The sequence below is a fragment of the Hippopotamus amphibius genome, chromosome 9, assembly GCF_030028045.1.
Source record: "Hippopotamus amphibius kiboko isolate mHipAmp2 chromosome 9, mHipAmp2.hap2, whole genome shotgun sequence".
Taxonomy (NCBI): domain Eukaryota; kingdom Metazoa; phylum Chordata; class Mammalia; order Artiodactyla; family Hippopotamidae; genus Hippopotamus; species Hippopotamus amphibius.
In genome coordinates, this window is record NC_080194.1 from 71,962,618 (window position 1) to 71,984,526 (window position 21,909).

General features: G+C 43.2%; 2 protein-coding genes and 1 non-coding gene across 6 annotated transcripts in view; 1 reads left to right on the forward strand and 2 right to left on the reverse strand.

The window, feature by feature from the left end:
• Window positions 1-5,867: 5,867 nt before the first annotated feature.
• LOC130829581 (small nucleolar RNA SNORA11) lies at window positions 5,868-5,997 on the reverse strand. Its single transcript, XR_009047604.1, has one exon. It is a non-coding gene; the product is annotated as a small nucleolar RNA SNORA11 (small nucleolar RNA).
• A 327-nt stretch (window positions 5,998-6,324) lies between these two features.
• On the forward strand, window positions 6,325-14,305 carry NDUFC2 (NADH:ubiquinone oxidoreductase subunit C2). The gene is made up of 3 exons (XM_057749130.1): window positions 6,325-6,641; window positions 12,170-12,313; window positions 14,123-14,305. Exons 1-3 carry the CDS (start codon window positions 6,473-6,475, stop codon window positions 14,170-14,172), a joined length of 363 nt encoding a protein of 120 aa, XP_057605113.1. The 5' UTR covers window positions 6,325-6,472; the 3' UTR covers window positions 14,173-14,305.
• A 705-nt stretch (window positions 14,306-15,010) lies between these two features.
• Window positions 15,011-21,909, reverse strand: part of THRSP (thyroid hormone responsive) — a 35,827-nt gene continuing 28,928 nt past the window's right edge. For 3 of the 4 annotated variants that reach the window (XM_057749129.1, XM_057749126.1, XM_057749127.1), the window contains exons 3-4: window positions 18,158-19,054; window positions 15,011-15,794 (exon numbers count right to left, since the gene is read on the reverse strand). In XM_057749129.1, the coding sequence (XP_057605112.1) occupies window positions 18,177-18,761 (585 nt within the window). In that variant the 5' untranslated portion in view covers window positions 18,762-19,054 and the 3' untranslated portion in view covers window positions 15,011-15,794; window positions 18,158-18,176. The remainder of the gene's footprint in view (window positions 15,795-18,157; window positions 19,055-21,909) is intronic. The other variant, XR_009055484.1, reaches the window with a different exon arrangement.

Below are 21,909 nucleotides of genomic sequence, written 5' to 3' on the forward strand. Positions count from 1 at the left end.
TTCAGTAAATATCATTTGAGGGAATTCCCTGGCAGTCCAGTGGTTATGACTCTGCACTTTAACCACTGAAGGCTCAGGTCCAGTCCCTGGTCAGGGAACTAAAATCCCACAAGCCGCGTGGTGCAACCAATAAATAAATATCACTTGATATTTTTATGAGTCCTTTCCCTCTACCTTCTCTCCCCCTCAGAATTGAGTACCCCATCAAGTGCTCCCAGGCCAGGGGTCTAGTTCTACCATTAATGGCCATAATAATTGATTATCTGCTTTCCTCAGGAGACCAACAATTTGACAGCAGAGACCACACTTGTCTTGATAGTCCCAGTTTTTGGCACAGTTGAATGAGTGAAGCACACCACACAGGCCATGATTAAAATCTAAATGTTTAGTAGCACCAGCAGTAACACAAGAGACCCAGTGTAGTTCCTCATATCTTTGCCAATTGGTATGCAAACAAAAAAAGATGAATTTGGATGCATGTCAACAAGGCCACATTTAATTATGCTTTGTAGGTTGTTACTGTCAAATTGATGTGATGTCAGAACTGGAAGAGCTGGACTTCCCTGCTGGCACAGTAGTTAAGAATCCGCCTGCCAATGCAGGGGACACAGGTTCGATCCCTGGTCCAGGAACATCCCACATGCTGTGGAGCTACTAAGCCCGTGCTCCACAACTACTGAGCCCACGTGCCACAACTACTGAAGCCCGTGCACCTAGACCCCGTGCTCTGCAACAAGGGAAGCCGCCACACTAAGAAGCCCGAGCACCGCAACAAAGAGTAGCCCCTGCTTGCCACAATTAGAGAAAGCCTGTACAGCAATGAAGACCCAATGCAGCCAAAAATAAATTTAAAGAAATAAATAAATACTGGAAGAGCTCATCTGGTGCAGAAGTTTCTAGAATGTTCTGCAGAGCCCTGGAGATTCTTGAGCTTCACCTCAGAGGCTCTGGGCTGTGAACCATCTTCCACAAAAGCAAATATGATTTGATATGTATTAGGTATCATGTAAGTTTTTTGTTTGACTTAAGGATTCAAAGTCTAGATGTAGTCTTTAAAGCAATTCAACTCTTTATATTACCAGGAGGGCAATGGCTGCAGAGACTGAGGAATAGCTTGTTGATGCCAACACAGACTTCCTCCCTACAGCCCAGGACTCTCCCAGGCACTATACTTTGTATTCATGTGTTTAAACTTTGCAGAAATGTGAGTGGTTTTCAACAATAAATTCCTAGGTTTCAGCAGCTAACTAAATAAACGAAAGTGCCATTTCAAAATGTTTTGAAATCTAGAATTAAGTCAGGAACGAGCAAAGGTTACTATCAAAATTTAAATAAGATATATAAGAAACTCATTTTTTACCTGCTGTTTAATTTATATACAATGTACCCAAATTTAACAAGAGGAAGAAAAAGAGGGACTTCCCTGGTGGCACAGCAGTTAAGAATCCACCTGCCAATGCAGGGGACATGGGTTCGATCCCTGATCCGGGAAGATCCCACATGCCGTGGAGCAACTAAGCCCATGCTCCACAACTACTGAGCCCACATGCCACAACTGCTGAAGCCCACGCACCTAGAGCCCATGCTCTGCAACAAGAGAAGCCGCCACACTGAGAAGCCCACGCACTGCAACAAAGAGCAGGGCCCGCTCACCGCAGCTAGAGAAAGCCTGCACACAGCAACAAAGACCCAACGAAGCCAATAAATAAATTTATTTATTTATTTATTTATTTATTTATTTATTTATTTAGAAAAAAGAAAAGTGGGAGTGACTTGGTATTCTTGGTCACCATATCTTTCCCTGGGTTGAGGGGATAGAGCCAGAATTGGAAGAGAAAGACAGAAGATGCTTTCTTTCCAGCCCAACACTGGCATAGTCTTCCTTGTTAATGATTTCCACCTAGAAACCGCTCTTTGTGAAGGAAGCACTTCAGTGTCAGAATTGCCCCCCTATGTATAGTCCATGCTGCTTCTGCTTGCAGTTAATGGGAGAAAAAAAGTTCTATTAAAATATAACCTTTGAAAAATATGTTTTACTCTTAAGCAGTTTGGTAAAATTACTCCTCCGGTATGATCATGGTAAAAAAAAAAATTCTTTGGACCCATCTACCCCCTTTTTAGTGCTCGAAAGAAATGGGCTACTATGCTAATGGCAACTGAAGTTAGAACAATTTCATAAACCTCAAAAACCTCAATCAATGTAGCCATTAGTTTCTCACAATAAAATCCCATATTCAGCATCCCCACTTTATAGAAAGGTCAATAAATGTACTAATTTTTTTTCAGTCTCAGGAGTGTCCACTTTTTATATTTTTATATATATTCAGTGTTATGTGTGCTTTAAATTTTTTTTACCTAAATAGTATAATTCATTGTTCCTGTTTTCTCTCACTTTCGTCATTCTGTATAATGTTTTTGAGATCCATCCATGATGATACAAAAAGATCAGGTACAGGCTTCCCAGGTGGCTCAGTGGTTAAGAATCCGTCTGCCAATGCAGGGAAAACAGGTTCGATCCCTGCTCCAGGAAGATCCCACATGCCGTGGAGCAACTAAGCCCGGGAGCCACAAATACTGAGCTTGCGCTTTAGAGCCTGTGACCTACAACTATTGAGCCCATGTGCTTCAACTACTGAAGTCCATGCACCTAGAGCCTGTGCTCCACAACAAGAGAAGCCATGGCAATGAGGAACCCGCACACCACAAAGAAGAGTAGCCCCCACTCACTGCAACTAAGGAAAGCCTGCGCACAGCAAAAAAAAAAGACCCAACACAGCCAATAAGATAAATAAATTAATTAATTAAAAAAAAGAGATCAGGTACATTCATTTTGATTACTGTATGATATTCCATTATATAAATGTCACATTTTATTCATCCATTACCCTTTTAATGGATATTTAGGTTGTGTTCAATTTCTTTTTCATTTACTTAAATCTATACTCCAGAATCTAGGGTCTAGATAAGCTTTTGGACATGTGTTCCAGGACTAAGAGATGTACAAGAATATTCACAGGAGTAATATCCATTTGTAATAGCCCAAGACTAGAAACATCTTAAATGTCCATTAAGAACACAAGAGAAGATAAATTGTGGTGTTTTCATTCAAAGGAATATCCAGTATGATGAATCTCAAAAAAGAGGTTCATGTTAAAAAAAGAATAAGAGATCAGAGAAAAAGAAATAAGTTACAAGAGGATAAATGATTCCATATATAAAGTTCAATATTTGGCACATACGTATTATTTAAAGATATGCATATTAATGATAAGTCTAGAGAGAAAATTATGAGAAGGATTAACACAAATATTCAGGATAGTTACCTCTAGGGAAGGAGGGCCTCACAGAAGGCCTCTAAGGTAGTAATAAATTGATTGATTGATTGATTGATTGATTTTATTGGCTGTGTTGGGTCTTTTTTGTCTGTGCGCGGGCTTTCTTTAGTTGAGGTGAGTGGGGGCTACTCTTCCTTGTGGTGCGTGGGCTCCTCATTGCCATGGTTTCTCTTGTTGCGGAGCACGGGCTCTAGGTGCATGGGCTTCAGTAGTTGCAGCACACGGGCTCAATAGTTGTGGGTCACAGGCTCTAAAGCACAGGCTCAATAGTTGTGGCACATGGGCTTAGTTGCTCCGCAGCATGTGGGATCTTCCTGGAGCAGGGATCGAACCCGTTTCCCCTGCTTTGGCAGGTGGATTCTTAACCACTGCACCCCCTAGGAAGCCCTAAGGTAGTAATGATACTCTTAGGCTGTGTGCAGGATACGTGGATATACATTTTATTATTTCTAATCTTACATATACATTTTACATACCTTGAGATTTATGATATACTTTATGCAATAATAATTTTTTGATAAATTAGAAATTTAACTTTTTAAATTATGGTAGAAAACATAACATCAAATTTATCATCTTAATCATTTTAAGTGTATAGTTCAGTAGTGTTAAGTATTGTATATTCATAGTGTTTTATTTCCTTTTAAAATAAATATGACAAAATATTAACAATAGTTAATTCTGGGTGATAGAATATGGGTATTTGTTACATTGTTCTTTGTAATTTTTTTGTATGTTTTAAGTTTCTTAAGAGAGAGAGAGATTGGACCCAGAAGAATGTGGGGGAGAATGTGTAAGCATCATTGAAATATTTGTGTTTGCCTAGTAGTTCATCGAGTATTCAAAATTAACATAATCCTAAAGTAGGTTTTTGATGGTTTTCATTCTTTTGATATAATTTTAAAAGAAACACTGTGGTTAAAAAAAAAAGTGTGCAAAAACAGCTTTTTCATATGTCACACTAGTATTTACATAAGACAGATTCTCAGACATGTGATTACTGGGTCAAAGAGTGTGAACCTCTGAAATATTTGCTGCCTTCCAGGAAGCTGTTCCAATATACATTCCTTTGGAAAACCCTAACTTGAAATGTTACAGATCTGGGAGTGCTTTTTGTAGGCATAAAAGGCTCGTCCTTTATTTATTTTTTAAATTGGGGTATAGTTGTTTTACAATGTTGTGTTAGTTTCTATTGTACAGCAAAGTGAAGTAGAGTTCCCTGTGCTATATTCTGTGCTAGGTTCTTACTAGTTATCTGTTTTATACATATTCATGTACATATGTCAATCCCAATTTCCCATCTCATCTCCCTCCCCTCCATCCTTTACTAACTGAAGCTTAATTCTTCCACTTTGGAAAGCAATACCTGATGCATATAGCTTTGGATTAACCTCTGGTTTAATCAGCATTCCTCTAGATAAAATGTTGAAGACATTTTAGCTCCTTATCAGGAAGGGCTGTCTAAACAGATCTGCTCAAAGATCAGAACTTCTCAGTATTGGAGGCAGGTGAGCAGAGACTGGACAATTACTTGGCAGAATGTTATTCCTTCCTTCCTTCCTTCCTTCCTTCCTTCCTTCCTTCCTTCCTTCCTTCCTTCCTTCCTCCCTCCCTCCCTCCCTTCCTTCCTTCCTTCTTTCTTTTTCTTCCCCCCCTCCTCAAATCTTTAGGAAACACCTCGTCCCTCAGGGATGTACAAGGACCTGAAGACCCAGGCTGAATTTCTAGAGTTTAGCTAAATGATCCAGTCATGGGATTCTCTGAATTCTTTATGGCTGGCTGGACCTTAATTTTAGGCTTTGTGGAGGGTGTGCCTGTGCAAATGAATGACGGGAAACCCAGGAAATGAAAACTAGCTTTTTTTTTTTTTTTTTAATTTGTGCTTTTATCTGCCAGTATAACTACAGTGGCCTGCAAAACATTTTTGATCTAAATTTTACATCACAATCCAACAAACACACATACATATATACATATATATATAGACACACACATATATAAAAGTGAAATAAAAGTTTTGCCAAAAACGTCTACCCTGAGTGTTCTTAAGACTTTTTTTTTAACCGAAGATGAACTGCACTGACACATCGTACTCACCAAAGTCCCCAGTTCATCTTAGGGCTCACTTTAATAAGGTAAATAGTTTTGCACGTTCTGTGGGTTTGGACAAAAGTATAATGACATAAAATCATTATAATGTCACACAAAGTATTTTCATGGCTCATAAAAACTTCTGTTCTCTGTGTAATCATCTCCCCTCTGCCCTCAAACTCCTGGCAACCATTGATCTTTTTATTGTCTCCATAGTTCTCCCTTTTCTAGAATAGCATATAGTTGTATTTTCTGTTTTCCTTGAAGAGAGAGGTTCCAAGCCTGTCTATAAGACCACTCGTGGCCCACCCACGCGTGGCCCACCCACGCGTGGACCAGACTGGCTCTATGTGGCAAACTCCCCCACTAAATACTGTAGCTTTCCTTCGGTTACTGAGCCCTGTCCCACTGCCCAGCAGCCGTATGGAGGTGCAGGGGGACACCTATTGGGTATTTGTTCATAGGAAGGCCGCAAGCTTTGTGCCCCTTGTCACAATGAACCCAGATTCCTGTCGGGTGTGTTGTAAACAGAAGAGCCATTTCTTCAGGTCCCCTGCTCTGAGCATACCCCATAGCTTTTATTTTATTTCAATTAATTATGTTTCTTAAAACCATCAAGCCCACTTGTGGGTTTCGGATGCAGAAGTAAATCTTGCTGAATGAACATTCTGGGGCGGGGGAAGGAGAGGCAATTGTGGGTGGGGGAGGTTGGGCGAAAAAAATTAAAGTCTCCTAGTCTTCTCCCAGGATGGCTCCTTTCCCGTACTCCTCGACGCCACCTACCAAGCCCCCGCAATCCCATCTGAGGAGTTAGGGCCGGCCGGCAGGTGAGCAAGGTGGGACACTTAGTAGCCCGGAACCTCGTGTGCGCGGTTCCGGCAGCAGCGCACAGGGGGAAGTGTTTGGGCGCCGCACCGCCGTGCTCCATGCCCTTCAGCCCCGCGCTCGGAGGTGAAAGCTCGTGGCTTGGGCCGCGGCAGGGGTCTTGGTGGTTTTCTTTGTAGTTGGAGGGCTGAGGCCAGGCCTCAGGTGGGAACGCCATCATCATGATGACCGGACGGCCGGGCCGAGCGCCCTTACAGTTCCTGCCGGATGAGGCCCGGAGCCTGCCGCCGCCCAAGCTGACCGACCCGCGGCTCGCCTACATTGGCTTCTTGGGCTACTGCTCCGGCCTGATTGATAACGCGATACGGCGGAGGCCGGTGGTGTCCGCCGGTGAGGGCTGCGCGGGCGGGATCGGTTGGGAGGAGAGGGGGTCGTAGGGCTGTGGGCCGGCTCTGCCTTAGGCTGCCTGAGGTGCCTTCGCTTTTCCGGGCCTTTTCGCGTTGACAGGCCCCGCCTCGCCTCTCTCAGGTATCCGCGCGCCGTGAGCTTCTCAGAATCGGGCCGGCCAGAGTGTCGTTTCAGGAAACTGATTTGCAGTGCAACCCACGACCTCGCAGTGAGTCTGTGAAGGACCCGGGACTGAACTGCCTGCTCCGCTCTCAGTTCGAGCTGTGGGGTGTGCAAGAATGAGCGATTAGTCGTGCAGTGCACCACTAACACTACGTGCATTATAGCATTTAGTTTTCAAACACCTTGGGAGGAGTTGGGGAGAGGTATTATCCATAATGGGGAAACAGAGCCTTAGAGAGGTTAAAGCAGCTTGCCCAAGGTCATAAGTAGCACAATCTGTTTTTACACTTCTATATTCAGAACCAGAACTTCTCAGATTTTAATAACTTGGGGATCTTGTTAAAATGCAGATTGTGTTTCATTAGATCTTGAGAGACTCCTGATGGTCCCAACCTCTGAGACACCGCTGGTCTGGGACCTCACATTGAGTAGGAGGCTCTAAACCACTGGGCTGTATTTCCTAGTAGGTCAGTGTCCACCTGTCAGAGACCAGCAGTGATAATAAGTAACACAGTTAGCTGTGCTAAAATCTATAGATTTCCAAAGGGAAAAGAGGCAAACTTTGTAAGAGGTGTCTTTGAATTTAGCTTTAATATGTCAGACGGATACTTGGAAGGACCCTTCCAGGCCTGTGGGAGGCTGGTGGGAGTGAATGCGGGCAAGAGCACCTGAATGGGGGCAGTTGATGATGAGTGAGCACAGAGTAGGGCGATAAGGCAACAAAGATTTAGTTAGATGGTGGGAGTTTATTCTCTAGGCAGACAGGAACCTTACATGCTTTTGAAAGCCGTTGGAGGAAGTGCAGTGATGGGACCTATGTTTTAAAAGGTCAGCTTTGTAAGAAACTGATTGGAGCCAAGAAGCCCAGTTAGGAAAAAAGCTAATACAGTGGTTCAGGTAACCAGGAATCACCTCACTTGTGCCTCTGTTGCCTTTCAGCTGTATGCGTGCCTGGAGGTTGACTCCCAACCTACTGGGAGTGGGAGTTTCAGCATTTCTAAGTGCTGAAATAGACTTGAAATCCCATTTGCCTTGGACATGACCCCACTCCACAGAAAGGAGCGATCTTTGTCCATTTCTGCCACTAGGAACTATGGACCGTTCTCGCTTTTTATCACCACTACACACCTGCCCAGGCCTGTCACTTGGAGTAATAGAAAGAGCTCCATTTTGGAACTGAATGGCCTTGCCCCACTGCTTCCCAACCATGTCACCTTGGGCAAGTTACTTGGTTAGAGCTAAATTTTCCTCATCTATAATGTGAGAATAATTCATCTTTGCATATTTTTTTGTGAGAATTAAGTGAGATTCTGTAGGTAAATACCTGGCACAAAGAAGGTGCCTAACAGGTTTCCCTTTCCTTAGCTCTCTTTTTTTTTTTAAGATTTATTTATTTATTATTTATTTGTTTGTTTTTGGCTGCAACGGGTCTTAGTTGCGGTACATGGATCTTCGTTGAGGTATCCAGGATCTTTCGTTGCTGTACATGGGCTCTTCGTTTGGGCACGCCGGCTTCTCTCTAGTTGTGGCATGCGGTTTTTTCTCTTCTCTAGTTGTGATGCACAGGCTCCAGGGTGCGTGGGCTCTGTAGTTGTGATGCATGAGTTCCAGAGCACGTGGGCTCTGTAGTTTGCAGCATGCAGGCTCTCTAGTTGAGGCATGTGAGCTCAGTAGTTCTGGCGCATGGGCTTAGTTGCCCCACAGCAAGTGGGATCTTAGTTCCCTGACCAGGGATCAAACCCACGTCCCCTGCATTGTAAGGCGGATTCTTTACTACTGGACCACCAGGGAATTCCCTCCTTAGCTCTTGTTATACAAACAGTTTGCCGTATATTTGTTCAGCCTTAACTGAGCTCTTTCTCTGTGCCAGGCAGTGTTACACATTGGGTATATGGTGGGAGGAAAACTGACCTGCCCTTGAGGAACTCCTGATCGGGTCAGCACAACCAACAGATATGGGTCTAGGTGTGACAGATAGGTGTTTTGATAGAGGTGGGTGAGCAGAGAGTGCTTTGGAAGCATGAACAGGGTTCAGATCAGAGGGATACTGTTCTGGAGAAAGAAAAGGTTGGCTGAAATTTAATCACTTAATCTCACCTCATTGTTGTCAAAGAATGTTTTGTGCCTTTTCTGGGAAACAGAAGAGCATAGTAGTTAAGAGCACAAGCTTTTGGATTTGACACCACCTCCTCCCTACTAGCCATTTGATTCTGGAGAAGTTACTTATCCCTTTGAGCTTTAGTTTCTTCATCTATGAAATAGGGGTGGTATCTATCTCTTTGTGTGGCTGTGAGAACTAGATGAGATGACAGATGTAGAGCACTTAGCCCAGGTCTAGGGGTCAGAGTTCCTAAGTTCCCTGGGTTTCCCCTTAGTTACTTTGGGAAATTCAGGTCTTGAGAACTTTCTTGAAATAGTTATCCTCAGCAGCATTTATTGGATGCACACTGTGTTTATCTAGTTCAGTGTCTGGCATATAGTAATGCTCAATAACTGTTTATCGAATGAATGTGTAGATTACAGGGAAATATAAAACATTGTCCTAACCATCCAAAGATTTACAAACCAGATGGGCGTGTCTATTAAAGAGATAAATTGTGGTACAAATTTATGCATGTAGAGTAGGAGGAATGGGGAATGAGAAATATATGGTGGATTTTCCAACTATGGCCATAGAGAGTACCTGGCATTCTGTAGGTATTTCGAATGTTCTGTCAATGAAATCAAGTTGTGCAGATCTTTTTCAAGTTAGCAGAAAATATTAAATGCAATTTTTTCTTTTTTTAATTAATTAATTTGTTTATTGACTGAGTTAGGTCTTCATTGCTGCCAATGGGCCTTCTCTAGTTTTGGCTAGCGGGGGTTCCTCTTCATTGTGCTGCGCAGGCTCCTCATTGTGGTGGCTTCTTTTGTTGCAGAGCATGGGCTCTAGGCGTGCAGGCTTCAGTAGTTGTGGCACGTGGACTCAGTAGTTATTGAGCCTTAGTTGCTCCATGGCATGTGGTATCTTCATGGGGCAGGGATCGAACCCGTGTCCCCTGCATTGGCAGGCAGATTCTTAACCACCGCGCCACCTAGGAAGTCCCTGTAATTTTTTCTTAAGCTTTTCTCCCATCACCAGTTTTTAAACCCTTGTTGCTGATTACCACTTACCTACCCTAAATTTAGAGTTAGTTGGTATCTAAGAGTAGTCCACAAAATTAAATATTTATTGATTTCTAGTTTAACATATCAGTAATTTATGGCGTTCTGCAAAGAGCACCATGGCTTTCAAGTTTAGGTTTCCTTTACTGAGTAAAGGAAAGAAGGGGAAAATGATCATGGGGGGATTGTGTGTGGGGGAGAGGGAGACTGCTGCTGAAAGAGACGAGGCTAGGGGAATGGGGCCTTGTCCAGTCCCAGGTCATAGTGATGTTTGGTATTTTTATTGTTTTACAGTTTTTCCTAAACACTTTAATAACTGCTGTGAAAAAGATAGATTAGGTGTTATCTTTGTTTTAGAGGTAAATTGATTTGCCCAAGGCCGTTCATCCATTTATTATATATTAAGTGCTGTCTGTGTGCTGGTATACAAAGATGAATCAAACACTGACTTTGCCTGATAGTAGAGGGAGAAATAATTACTATAGCAATTTACATATTGGTAGAGATGAGTTCATCCTTTTAACTCCAGGAAAGTGTTAGGAAGGCTTCTTAGCAGAAGTGATGTCTGAGTTGAGTCTTGAAGGATCAGGAAGTTGCTGGGCAGAGCCGTATCAGTGCATGATATATAGAAACACGAAGGAGCCTAGTTTATGTGAGGAATTAAAACTAGTTCATTATTGCTGGGCACAATGTGCGTATCCGGGAGTGTCAGGAGATGAAGGTGGAAGAGTCGGTTCGTGAAGGGCCTGGGAGGTCATATGCAGGAGTTTGGAGTCCTGTTGACCGTAATTGAAGAAGGGACTGACAAACTAGTTTGTGTTTTAGTAAAAATTCCTCTAGTGACAGAGTAAAAGTTGGGATCATTGTGGAGTAGAAACGAGATGAAAGGGAGACCAGTTAGTGTAAATGGGCATAAGTTCCCTGAAGTGAGGAAAGGAAATATTTATAAGGTAGAATTGACAGTGACTGGATGTAGGGGAAGAGGGTAGGAAAAATAAGATAATTACTGTGTTTATTACCCAGGACTTGGATTCCTGGGTAAATGGTCTTATTCTCTGAATTAGGAAAAAGAGGTATGAATAGGAAGGAACTGAGTCTGGGGGTATTCAGGTAAACATATCTGTCAAATATTTGGATATATTTGTTGTTCAGCATAGGTGTCTGAGTTGGACGTTACTTATGGGTCACCAGCACATGGATAATAGATAAAACTATAGGAATAAAAAGTTCTCCAAAGGAACATGCATGGGATAAGAAGAGGGCTGGGAATAGAATACTGAGGCATAGCTAGAAACTCTGCACTTAGCCTTTTGCAAAAAAAAATGTTTTTGTATGTAAAGTTCATACCTTTGGATCTCCCCTTCACATTTTAAATTTTGGCTTTCCTAGATCATGTGATTTGATCCTCTCCAGTCTTATTATAATAGGATGATTTTTTAGTAGGATGATTTTATTCATTCCATTCCATCCCATCCCATCCCGTCCCATCCCATCCCCTCCCCACGCAGCATGTGGGATCTTAGTTCTTGGACCAGGGATCAAACCCATGCCCCCTGCAGTGGAGGCATGGAGTCTTAACCACTGGACCACCAGGGAATTCCCAGTAGGATGATTTTTTTTTTTAAGATAGTTTTTCAATAGGTAATACATGCAAAATTACAAAATTTAGAAGGTACAAAAGAGAATTGAGATATATTTGCAGTACAGTGTACTGTTTTAGTAACCACTGGATATGCAAATCTAAGTCAGTATGTGGAGATAAACCAAATTGCATTTAGACCATTTGTAGAGGACTTTACCTCTACTCATCTCCTGAATGCGTCCTAGAATATAAGCTAGTGTAGGTCTAAAGTTAACTTATTGAAAAAGAAAAACTTTTTTTCTGTTTCAGTCTGCCGTTCAAGTTTTTGTACTTATCCACCTTTTTCCTTGAAGAAATGTATAAAACCTGAATTTTAAAAATCTTGGGTTCTATTGATCGTTACATTTGTAGACTTAATGTTGCTTTTCATAGTTGTCAGCTATCCTTAGGAAGATGTCCCAAGGTAGAGGCTGTTTGTTCAGAATACCCATATACAAAAACCTTTTTTTTTTAAAGAATGTTGGAAGAAATAACAAATTATATATCTGAAACATAAAAAATGTGATTTTTAATACACATGACTAATTTTTGCTTTATTTGGGATTTGTTGTTTCAATTTCAGGTTTGCATCGCCAGCTTCTATATGTTACTTCCTTTGTTTTTGTTGGATATTATCTTTTAAAACGTCAAGACTATATGTATGCTGTGAGGGACCATGATATGTTTGCATATATAAAGTCACATCCAGAGGATTTTCCTGAAAAAGGTATTTCAAGTTAATTGTAGAAAACTTCTTTCTCTGTATCATTTTCCCTGGTTGATCTTATTCATGCCTGTGGCCTCAGTGTCTTCTTTACTCTGTTGACTTGAATTCATATATCTAGTTTCTGGTTGAGTACCTCTGTGTCCCTCAGACAGCAAGCAGAACTCATATTCCCTCTGCTTGCCCAGACCTCCTGTTCTCCTGTGTCCTGCTTCAGTGAATGGCACTACTGTCCACCTAGGTTCTCCAGCCAGAAGCCTGGGAATCATCTTCAAGTCTGTTTCTTTGACCTCCCATTAGTCATCAAGTCTTACTGTTCTAATCCCTAAGTAATTCTCAATTCTGAACTCTCTTCTCTGCTACTGCCACTACCCTGGTTCAGGCCCTGGTAATCTCTTGCGTGGACTCTTGCACTTGCCTCCAGCTTGCCTCTGGCCTTACTGAAAATCACCTCTCTGGATAAATATGGATATGCTTAAAATAGCTATCCATTTCCTTTTGGATAAAATCAAGACTCCCTAGGATGGCTTATTTTCCCAGGCTGAGCTAACTGCCTGGTAGAAACGCTTAGCTCATACCTTTTATCTATCCCATTATACACACAGGCTGTATCCCTTACTGGACTGTAGTTTCATCTTTGTTTCTCCAGCCTCCAGCACAGAGCCTACACATAGTAGGCACTTAATAAATAATGGGCGGCCTGAACTACACAGAGCCCTGCCTCATCTCCTGTCACTTGTCTCCTGCCTCCTGAAATGCTGCTCTGAACCTGCCCTATATCACTTTGTACGTGCTGTACCTCCCTAGTCCTACTCTTGCCCCATTTCCACTCTGAGTACCTAACAAATTCTTGCTCAAGATTCATCATCTCAATGAAACTTTCATCCAGCTATAGACAGGAATTTCCTCAGCACACTCTACTTATCTTTGTGCAACTGTGAATATAACTGTAATACAGCTGTTTTCTTATTTATATTTTACACACATACACAACAGATGTGTGCATACATGAATGAATGTGTGTAGGAAATTTTTGAACTTGTAAATATATATTTTTTTAGATTTCCTATTTATGTAAATGTGTAATATGAAGCATTTAAATTTCATCAGACAGTGATGATCTGTAAGGTCCTATTTAGCTCTGAAATTGTATTACTCTAATATTTCCATAGCCTTCAGTCACATATGTGATGTTTATGGTGGATCAGAAAGGTACAGCTTTTTTTGCCAATGAAGAGTCAACGACTAGTACAAAGCCATGAATAGTGGCTGTATCAGGGATGGGGAATACTCAGGACTTCTGGATGTTAGAGCTGGAAGGAATCTTGGGAATATTGATTTCTAAGAGGGAGACCCAGTGGCAGTTAGTCCTCAGTCTCAGACCTCTGGCTCTTTGCCTCTGCTTTTCCACTAGCTCCTTCTGGCAGTGTGTGTAGCCTCACGGGCTCATTCTCTCTGAGCAGCAGATTACTGGCAGGTGTGCCAAGAGCCTCCTGCACTGACAGTGCAGGCATGGAGAGGTTGACCGCCTCTGCTCCTGGCCCCTCCCTTTTCATTCCTTCTTTCACCCCTTTAGCCAGGATCCCCCTGGCAGCACTTTGCCCCTCCAGACAACCATCTGGATGTCACCACAGGTTCTCCCAAAGTTATTCTTCATTCCGTGGAACAAAATGCCTCAGTGATTGCCAAGCCATGGTGAAGGACTAGAACATAAGGCAATTCTTATAAGAATATTAAGTGCTAATTTTTCTTTAGGAAATACAATTTTTTTAAACACAATTTAAACGTCTTTTGTGATCTTTCTTTTCACAGATAAGAAAACTTACAGTGAAATTCTTGAAGAATTCCATCCAGTGCGTTGAAGTCTCCAAAATGCTTGCTCCAGTTTCACTGATACTGGTTATTTCTGAATTTTGTGGAACTGTTTCTATGACATCTGAAGTTTATGTTAATCTATATCATAACCCCTTGTGATTAAAATGGTCATCATAAGCACTCTGACTCCTTTTTGTCATAAGAAACAAAAAGAAAAGTAGTTCATCAGAGAATGGTCAGTTTCCATTTACCTAGTTTTAAGAAACCATCTGGCACATTTTAAAATTAGGTTTAGTTTTAGTTCACAGCTGGCAAACTGTAGCCTATGGGCCAAATCTGGCTTACTGCCAATACAATTTTATTGGACACAGCGAAGCTCATTTGTTCACGTTTATGGCTGCTTCCGTGCTGCTGTGACAGAGACATTATGGTCTGTAAAGCCTGAAATATTTAATATATGGCCCTTTACAGAAGAGTTTTGCCTGCTCCAGTTCTAGTGCAGAGTGAAACCAAGCAAGCCAGATAATGAAAGGTTTTGTGAGTCATGCAGAATAATTTTGGCTTGATTCTGTAGGTAGTGGAAAGTCACTAAAGGATTTTAAGTAGTAATGACATGGTCAGGTTTGTATTGCTGTGCTCTCTTTAACAACATAGAGGGTAATTTAGAAGGAGGAGACTCAGGACCAGGAGAACAGCTAGAAGACTGATAACAGCAAAGGGGTCTCAGCTCTTAGATGGATCATCCTGGAAAAAGTGGACATCCAAGTCCAAAAAGTTTTTGTTTCCAAGCTCAGATTTTATAATCAAATTGGTTTTTGGGGATTAATAAAATAGTTTATATATGATTTCAAATTAGGTGTCAGTATGATTATAAGCAGATGGTTTCTGGGAAAAATCAGGTGGTTCTACCTCTCTTCTCTTGAGTCCTACTTGTTAAAAATGAAATCATGTCTGAGAAAGTACTTTAGAAGTTAATAAAGATATATACAAATACAAGGTAGTATTTTTTATTGCTACTGCAATAAATAAGTTTATAGTTCCCCTGTGCTTGGCAGGCCTAAGTGTGAACCACTCACTCAGAGTCTAGGAGGATACTTCTTAGTTCTGGAGGGTAAAAAGTCAGGGATGGCTAGAAAAAATAAAATGTGAGGGTGGGAGAAAAAAGCCACTTTTATAATAATAGCTCTCATATGTCAGATGCTTTTGACTTACTGTCTTGTTTAATTTCCATAACAACTTTATGAGGTAGGTAACACTATCCCCGTTTTATAGATGAGGAAATTTAGGCTACAGTGGGTCAAATAATTTGCCTAAGATGATAGTGAATGACTGCCAAGAGGAGGGATGTGAACTTAGCTTAGTCAGATGCTAAAACTTCTCTTTCTACTGTAGCACACTGGCCAGGTGACATGTGGTCCCTCATGAACCACTGGCTACCACCCAAGCTGGTAAGAGGAGCAAAGAGAGTTGTGAATAGCAACAAGCATCCTAAAGGTGACCCAGTGATGAGTCCATGAATTGGTTCTCAGAGGAAGGTAGGGAAGCATCCCAGACAGCCAAGTCGCCCTCACTTCTAGCTGCAGGTCCAGGGCTTTCTGGTCTGATCATCAGGCTAGTGAACTGCTCCATGTCCTCGTCATAGAATCTGCCTTCTGTTGTGTGGAGTAAGCTGTGGAGTGCAGAAATTTTAAAAAACAAGTCACTACAAATCCACACCATTAAGGTACTATCACATGCCTACTAAAATAGGAAAAATATTGAAAAAGTGCAGCAGTGCTGCCACAGGAAAACTCTTGGTGACGTTACAGCACTATAAGAATATGATTGTCAGTGCTGCAATATCTCACCTAGTTTCATCCCTACATTTTAAATACTAAAAGGAAAACTACAGAAAGGTGAAATAGGTTGTTCAGGGCATAGGGAGGTCAGTGAAGAGTCAGGACAAGAGGCCAGATATTTTTTAACTTCTATACAGCTGCCACAGAAAACAAGTTAGGGTGTGTTGAAGTGTTACAATGTATTGATAGAATTGGCTGCTCTTGTCTTTGAAGTAGTTTGGCTGGTCTTCTAGTGGAGTTTCTCGCCCCTCTGCCATCCCTAATTCCCACCTCCAGCCTAGGCTGCAGAATTCTAAGGTGCCCAGGAAATCCAGTAGTGTAGAGGAAAGGAATTAGATGTGAGTTAGGCCAGGGTCCATTCACATCTTGGCTCTGCCATTTCCTGAGTAATCTCGGACTCATTTTCTCTCTCAGGCCTCCAGTTTTTTCATTTGTAAAAGGGGATTATAATTCCATTAGACCATTGATATGCAAGTGATTTAAAACTACAAAACTATTCAAGTGCCAATTGCTGTTACTAATACTGTTATTATTCAGTGAATAAACTGAAACCCAGAGAAGTGAGCAAAAACAAGGCCTCACAGCTCATTAGTGGTGGAATCAGGACTTGAACCCAGAGCTCTTGACCCAGTCCTATTACATTCAAGAGAAACCTCTGAAAGGCCACCCAGGGAGCCTCAACAGGAGTGGGAAGCAGGGTTGAAGTCGGCAGTTTGGGTTTGAGTTTGACGTAGGGGAAGGGAAAATGGCTGAGAAAATACCAGGAGCAGAGCTCTCTATAAACTGTGTATTTAGGGTCTGTGTGTCTTACCCATCATTATAGAGTGGCCTCGAACATCACGAAGATAACACGAGATGGCAGAGAGTAAATCTGATGGAAAGAACACCCAGCCCAAAGTTGGGTCCAGTCTTGCTTTTTTTTGTCCCCTTACTAATTATGTGACTTCAGGTGAGTCATTTCATCTCTCTGGATTTAATATCCTTACAGGTAAAATGAGGGTAAAGATTCTGCCCAAATACTTACATCGGGTGGTTTTGAGATTCCCGTGGACATGGACATGGTTTATCACCAATGAAGCCAGTTTATGGGAGCAAGGCTGGCAGGTGCTGTGGCCAAATTTCTCCCAATCTTTACCCAGGAGTGACCCACCCATGACTGTCCCAGGTCCCCTCCCCACCTCCTACCCTGTGCCACCACCTACTAATGTAGCCTCCTGCTCATTTACAGCTCACAACCCCAGCCCTTCTGTGCTCAAATACCAACACGTATGTATATGTCCTCACAACTGGGCTTCCCAACAGGCATACCTCCACACTGGTGTGCCTGGAACAGATTAGAGTGCCCACATAGTGGTCCTTTAGCTTTCTGTTTGACTGGCTGGAACTTGGGATGGCCAGAGGACCCTGCTAGTTGAAGGACCACTGTTAGCAGCCTCACCTATGTACCCCCATGTGCCATATAAATGTAATTCTCCATATTCCATAACTTGAAAAAATGTTGGAAGCAGCGCCACACACACAAAATTCACATTCAACATCTGAATAAACACATGCCTTGGGTAAGCTTCTTCATTTATAGAACAGAAACAATAAAACCTACCTTCTTAGAATTGTCCTGAAGATTGAATGAGTTAATCCTATCTCAAGCATTTAGGGACTATGCTGGCATTTATTATGTGCTCAAATAGAAGCTATTATTAATATGTGACATCAGGGGTTCTTATTTTAGAATTCATGGATAGGCCTTGGTTAATGGCATATCCCCTGAAATTACATATACAGTTATGCGTCTATATGCCTGGACTCTAAGGAGAGAGTCCTTGGTTTTAATCAGATTCTTAAAGAAGCTGACAGTGAGGACACATTGTTCAGTTCGTACAGCTCCAAATATTCACATACTTACTAATAATTGCACAAATACATATAAGTGTACATAAGGTATGCACTCACCAACCACTTTTCCTTATGTTTCCGTGGCAGTTCACCACCATTACTCACCAATTCTGGGTCAGAAGGAGAGTAAGGCAGGCCTGGCCTTGAGCCTTCCCAAGTCATGGTCCCAATATCCCAAAGTGAGGGTGGCTTTGTCTGAGAGCCCAGCTCTCCCTCTCCCACTGGATTCACCACCGCTCCCTTTCCTCCCCTGGAACGTCCCTCAGTGGACTCTGACACCCACTAGCATGGCCACCATTACCTTTCCTAGACTCCAAGGCCTATATGGCTTTTCCCATTATCTCCTGGTATTTCCTCGTCACCTCCTCAGCTTTCAGGGTAAGATGGATGAGGATGTGATGAAGGCTGGAGAAGTGCAGGTGGAACTGGGCTTCCAGGTCCAGCTGCCCCGAGACCCTCTCCTCCTCGACCTCCTCTGTCTCTGCAGCTTCGCTCTCAGCCTGGTCAGCTTTGCCACCTGCCACCTTGACCTGCCACTCCTCCCGGGGCAGCAGCCCATGCTCCACGTCCACACGGATGGCCTTGAGCATGGTGAAGTAGCTGTACAAATCAGGAGCCCCCGCCTGGGCCTGGCACCCGTGCACACTCAGCTGCACGTCCCGAAGGAGGCTGGGGATCATCACCACCTGCTCCATGTTGCGCACCACGGCCAAGTACCGGTCCATGGCTGTCAGCAGGCAGTTCCTGGGGTACTGCTTGGTCAGCATCTGCATGATGGCTTTATCTTCCATATGGAGATGGGCAGACTGCCTCAGCACTATTTCCAGGCTGTTATTTTTATGTCTGGATGCACAGCAGTTTGACAGGATGCCAAGGCCCATCCAGTGGGTCAACACAGCCCTCATTTAGGCCAATCCCAGGGCTTGGGTCCCAGTGTCTGAATCAGGTGATCCATCGGCCCAGGGGTAGAACTGCCAGACTTCTGTTTGTCATTTCAGTACTCTGTGACTGCCAGTGCAAGAGCCTGGCTCCTCTTTCACCAGATCTCAGGGCCAGTTAGAAGGCAGCCTTTCCGTTTTGCAACTGGTGCACTTGACCCCAGGGCAGTAATTAATTCTTTCAGGTCACCTAAGACTAGCTGCCTCTTGGCTCTCTGTGTCCTAATCCACAGCCCATTTCTTCAACCTGGGTGCCTCAGCTGTGAAATGAACAAGGGAAGAAGATCATGCAATGAAATGGGCAAAAAGCATTCAAGTTTGCTGGCTAACACTTAAGCACCCACTTCGCATCAGGTTCTACACTAAGCTCTTTCACCACACGCTACAATGAATGCTTTAGTATTCCCATTTTACCAATGAGGAAACTGAGGTGCAAACAGCTAAAGTAACTTGCTCATGGTGCCATTAGGGCTGGGATTCCAGCCTGGGCCCACCTCTCTCTCACCTCCAGTCAGGGCTCTAGACTGATGTGTGAGGCTGCATAAGTTACACGAGGGTAACAGGATCCATATCCTTAGCTGTAAATGTGGGGTGTTAGGAAACAAAGCTAAAGAAAATGCTTTGTAAACCACAAAGCATAGTCCCCAGATATATTATCTGTGCAGCCACTGGATTAATGCTGAGGTCCCTCTCAACTCTAGTCTGTAATTTCATGAGTTATAATGCTTCCTCTTTACCACTGACCTAGTCCTTTGGCCAACAGTCTTGGAAGATAATAATCCCTTGCATTGCCACATTATCACAGTTGACTGCATTTGCTATACTTATTAATAACTAGGAAAATGAGGCCCAATGAGACGCTTAAAGTTGCACAAGTTAGTGGCAGAGTAAAGCAGCATAGCCGGAGATGACCTGGGGTCATCCTTCATTGGCCAGTTGGCCTTGCCTCTCTAAGGCAGAGAGGGCAGACAAGCCCAGCCATGAACCTGCTGTGAGGGCAAAGCTTCCACTTTTAATCCTTTCTGTACTGCAGGTCATAGAGTGAAACAAAGAGCATAGCCAGCTCTTCCTGCCACTGGTGTGGCCCTGGGCTAGTCACTGCTCCTTTCTGAGCTTCAGCTTCCTCCTATGTTATAATAATGATAAGTGAAAACATCAATTGAGGGCTTGCTATTCTAAGCAAGTTAATATATGCAAAGTGCTTAGAACAGAACTCAATCCTATGGGGTAAATAGTCCTCCACAGAGAAGGAAACTGAAGCCTAGGAAGGTCAAATAATTAGCCTAAAAACACACACTATTGGGACTTCCCTGGGGGCGCAGTGATTTAGAATCCGCCTGCCAATGCAGGGGACAAGAGTTCAATCCCTGGTCTGGGAAGATCTCACATGCAGAGGAGCAACTATGCCTGTGCACCACAACTACTGAGCCTGCATGCTGCAACTACTGAAGCCCGTGCCTAGAGCCCGTGCTCCACAGCAAGAGAAGTCACCACACTGAGAAGCCCATGCACCGCAAGGAAGAGTAGCCCCTGCTCGCCACAACTAGAGAAAGCCCATGAGCAGCAACAAAGACCCAACGCAGCCAAAATAAATAAATAAAAAGTTACAACTGTATTCAAAACACACACACACACACACACACACACATACACACACACACACACACACACACTATTAGTTCTTAGGCAAGGAGGAGTTGGGATGAGTGGTAAATCTTACCCACCAGTAGTTATGACGATTAGAGATGCTGTTTGTGAAATACCTGTTATGTTGAAAGACCTCAATAAACACGCACTGCCTCCTGGCCACTCCCCTTTCCTATGCTATGCTTCCAAGTCCCCCTTTATTCTTCCATTCTAGGACTTGCTAAACACAGTTCAGTTCCTTTTGTACCTGTCCTGGTGCCCAGAACTGCAAATGCTCAGTAGATGCTGGCTGAATGATGACCATTAGAGTTATTTTTTGATACGCTCTTTGGTTATAATGTCCAGTCACCCTGAAAAATAGGGTCCCCAGCTTGGTGGGAGGCAGTAGTGAAGACTTTGACACAGCGAGGGAGCCCAAGTGGCTGCAACCACACGTGGCCAAGGCACGTCACGTGCTCAAAACAAGCTCATGGGCCTGACTCTAAGGTGAAGCTCTTTTCCAGAATTCCAGAATTCTGTCCTGACTGTCTTCATCACACACGGTGCTTTCCTCAGTTGTTACTGCAGACAAACTGTTAGCAAGATGCATTAGCCCAATATTACCTCCACCAGTCAGCTGGGAAAAGAATGTGCATTAAATTGTATCCTAAACTACGATGGAAAAGAGCAAGTTTTCTAAACTTTTAAGTGAAAGTGTTTAATTTTGAGATTACTTAAGTAAACATTTGATTAATTCATTTCCAGCCCTAAAACATTTTTTGTTTGTTTGTTTTTTAATTTACTAGGGAAAATGCCACACCTTGGGGCCTGCGGGATCTTAGTTCCTCAACCAGGGATCCAAACCGCACCCTTGATAGTGAAAGCGCAGAGTCCCAACCACTGGACCGCCAGGGAAGGAAAAACGTTCTTAAAATGTTTTCTCCTTAGGATAAAGGGGCTTCCTTTGTATTTGAACATCTAGGATGGCTGGGCAGTGGGTTTAGTAAGAGACCAGTAGGCTGGACGTTGTGGTTTGGGTTCTGGGGCTGCTTCCAGGTCCACTTGGGACCAGGCTTCCTGGGCTCCACGACTGTAAAGTGAAGGGTTTGGAGATCTCTGAGGGAAGGCCCTTCCAGCCCTGGTTGTATAACTCCTTCTGAATCCATGTTTGGGTTGCTAAGGATATTATTACCATGCTCTAGTTCTCTCATTTTCAACCCAGCTCCAGAGTCACTGACTCAGAACTGGAAAACACGACGTTCTGCTTGCAGACAGGGCTGGGAGAGCTGACCCAGCATGGTGGGCAGGTTAGGAGTGCCCCATCAGCAGTGGCCTCCTGGGCCTCCCTTTCCCCATTTATTCAACAGAGGGGCTGATCTTTGTGAAGTCTTCTCCAGCTCAGACTTCAGGGGACTCCACCTGAGCACATGGCCCCTGGGCCCCGCTGTGTCATTCTGCCTCTGTGTGGGTATCATAATCCCATCTCAGG

Coding starts and splice junctions, on each gene's coding strand:
- NDUFC2 (XM_057749130.1), top strand. CDS start 6,473: ATGATGACCGGACGGCCGGGCCGAGCGCCCTTACAGTTCCTGCCGGAT. Junction 6,642..12,169: donor GAGGCCGGTGGTGTCCGCCG/GTGAGGGCTGCG, acceptor TTTCAATTTCAG/GTTTGCATCGCCAGCTTCTA. Junction 12,314..14,122: donor AGAGGATTTTCCTGAAAAAG/GTATTTCAAGTT, acceptor TTCTTTTCACAG/ATAAGAAAACTTACAGTGAA.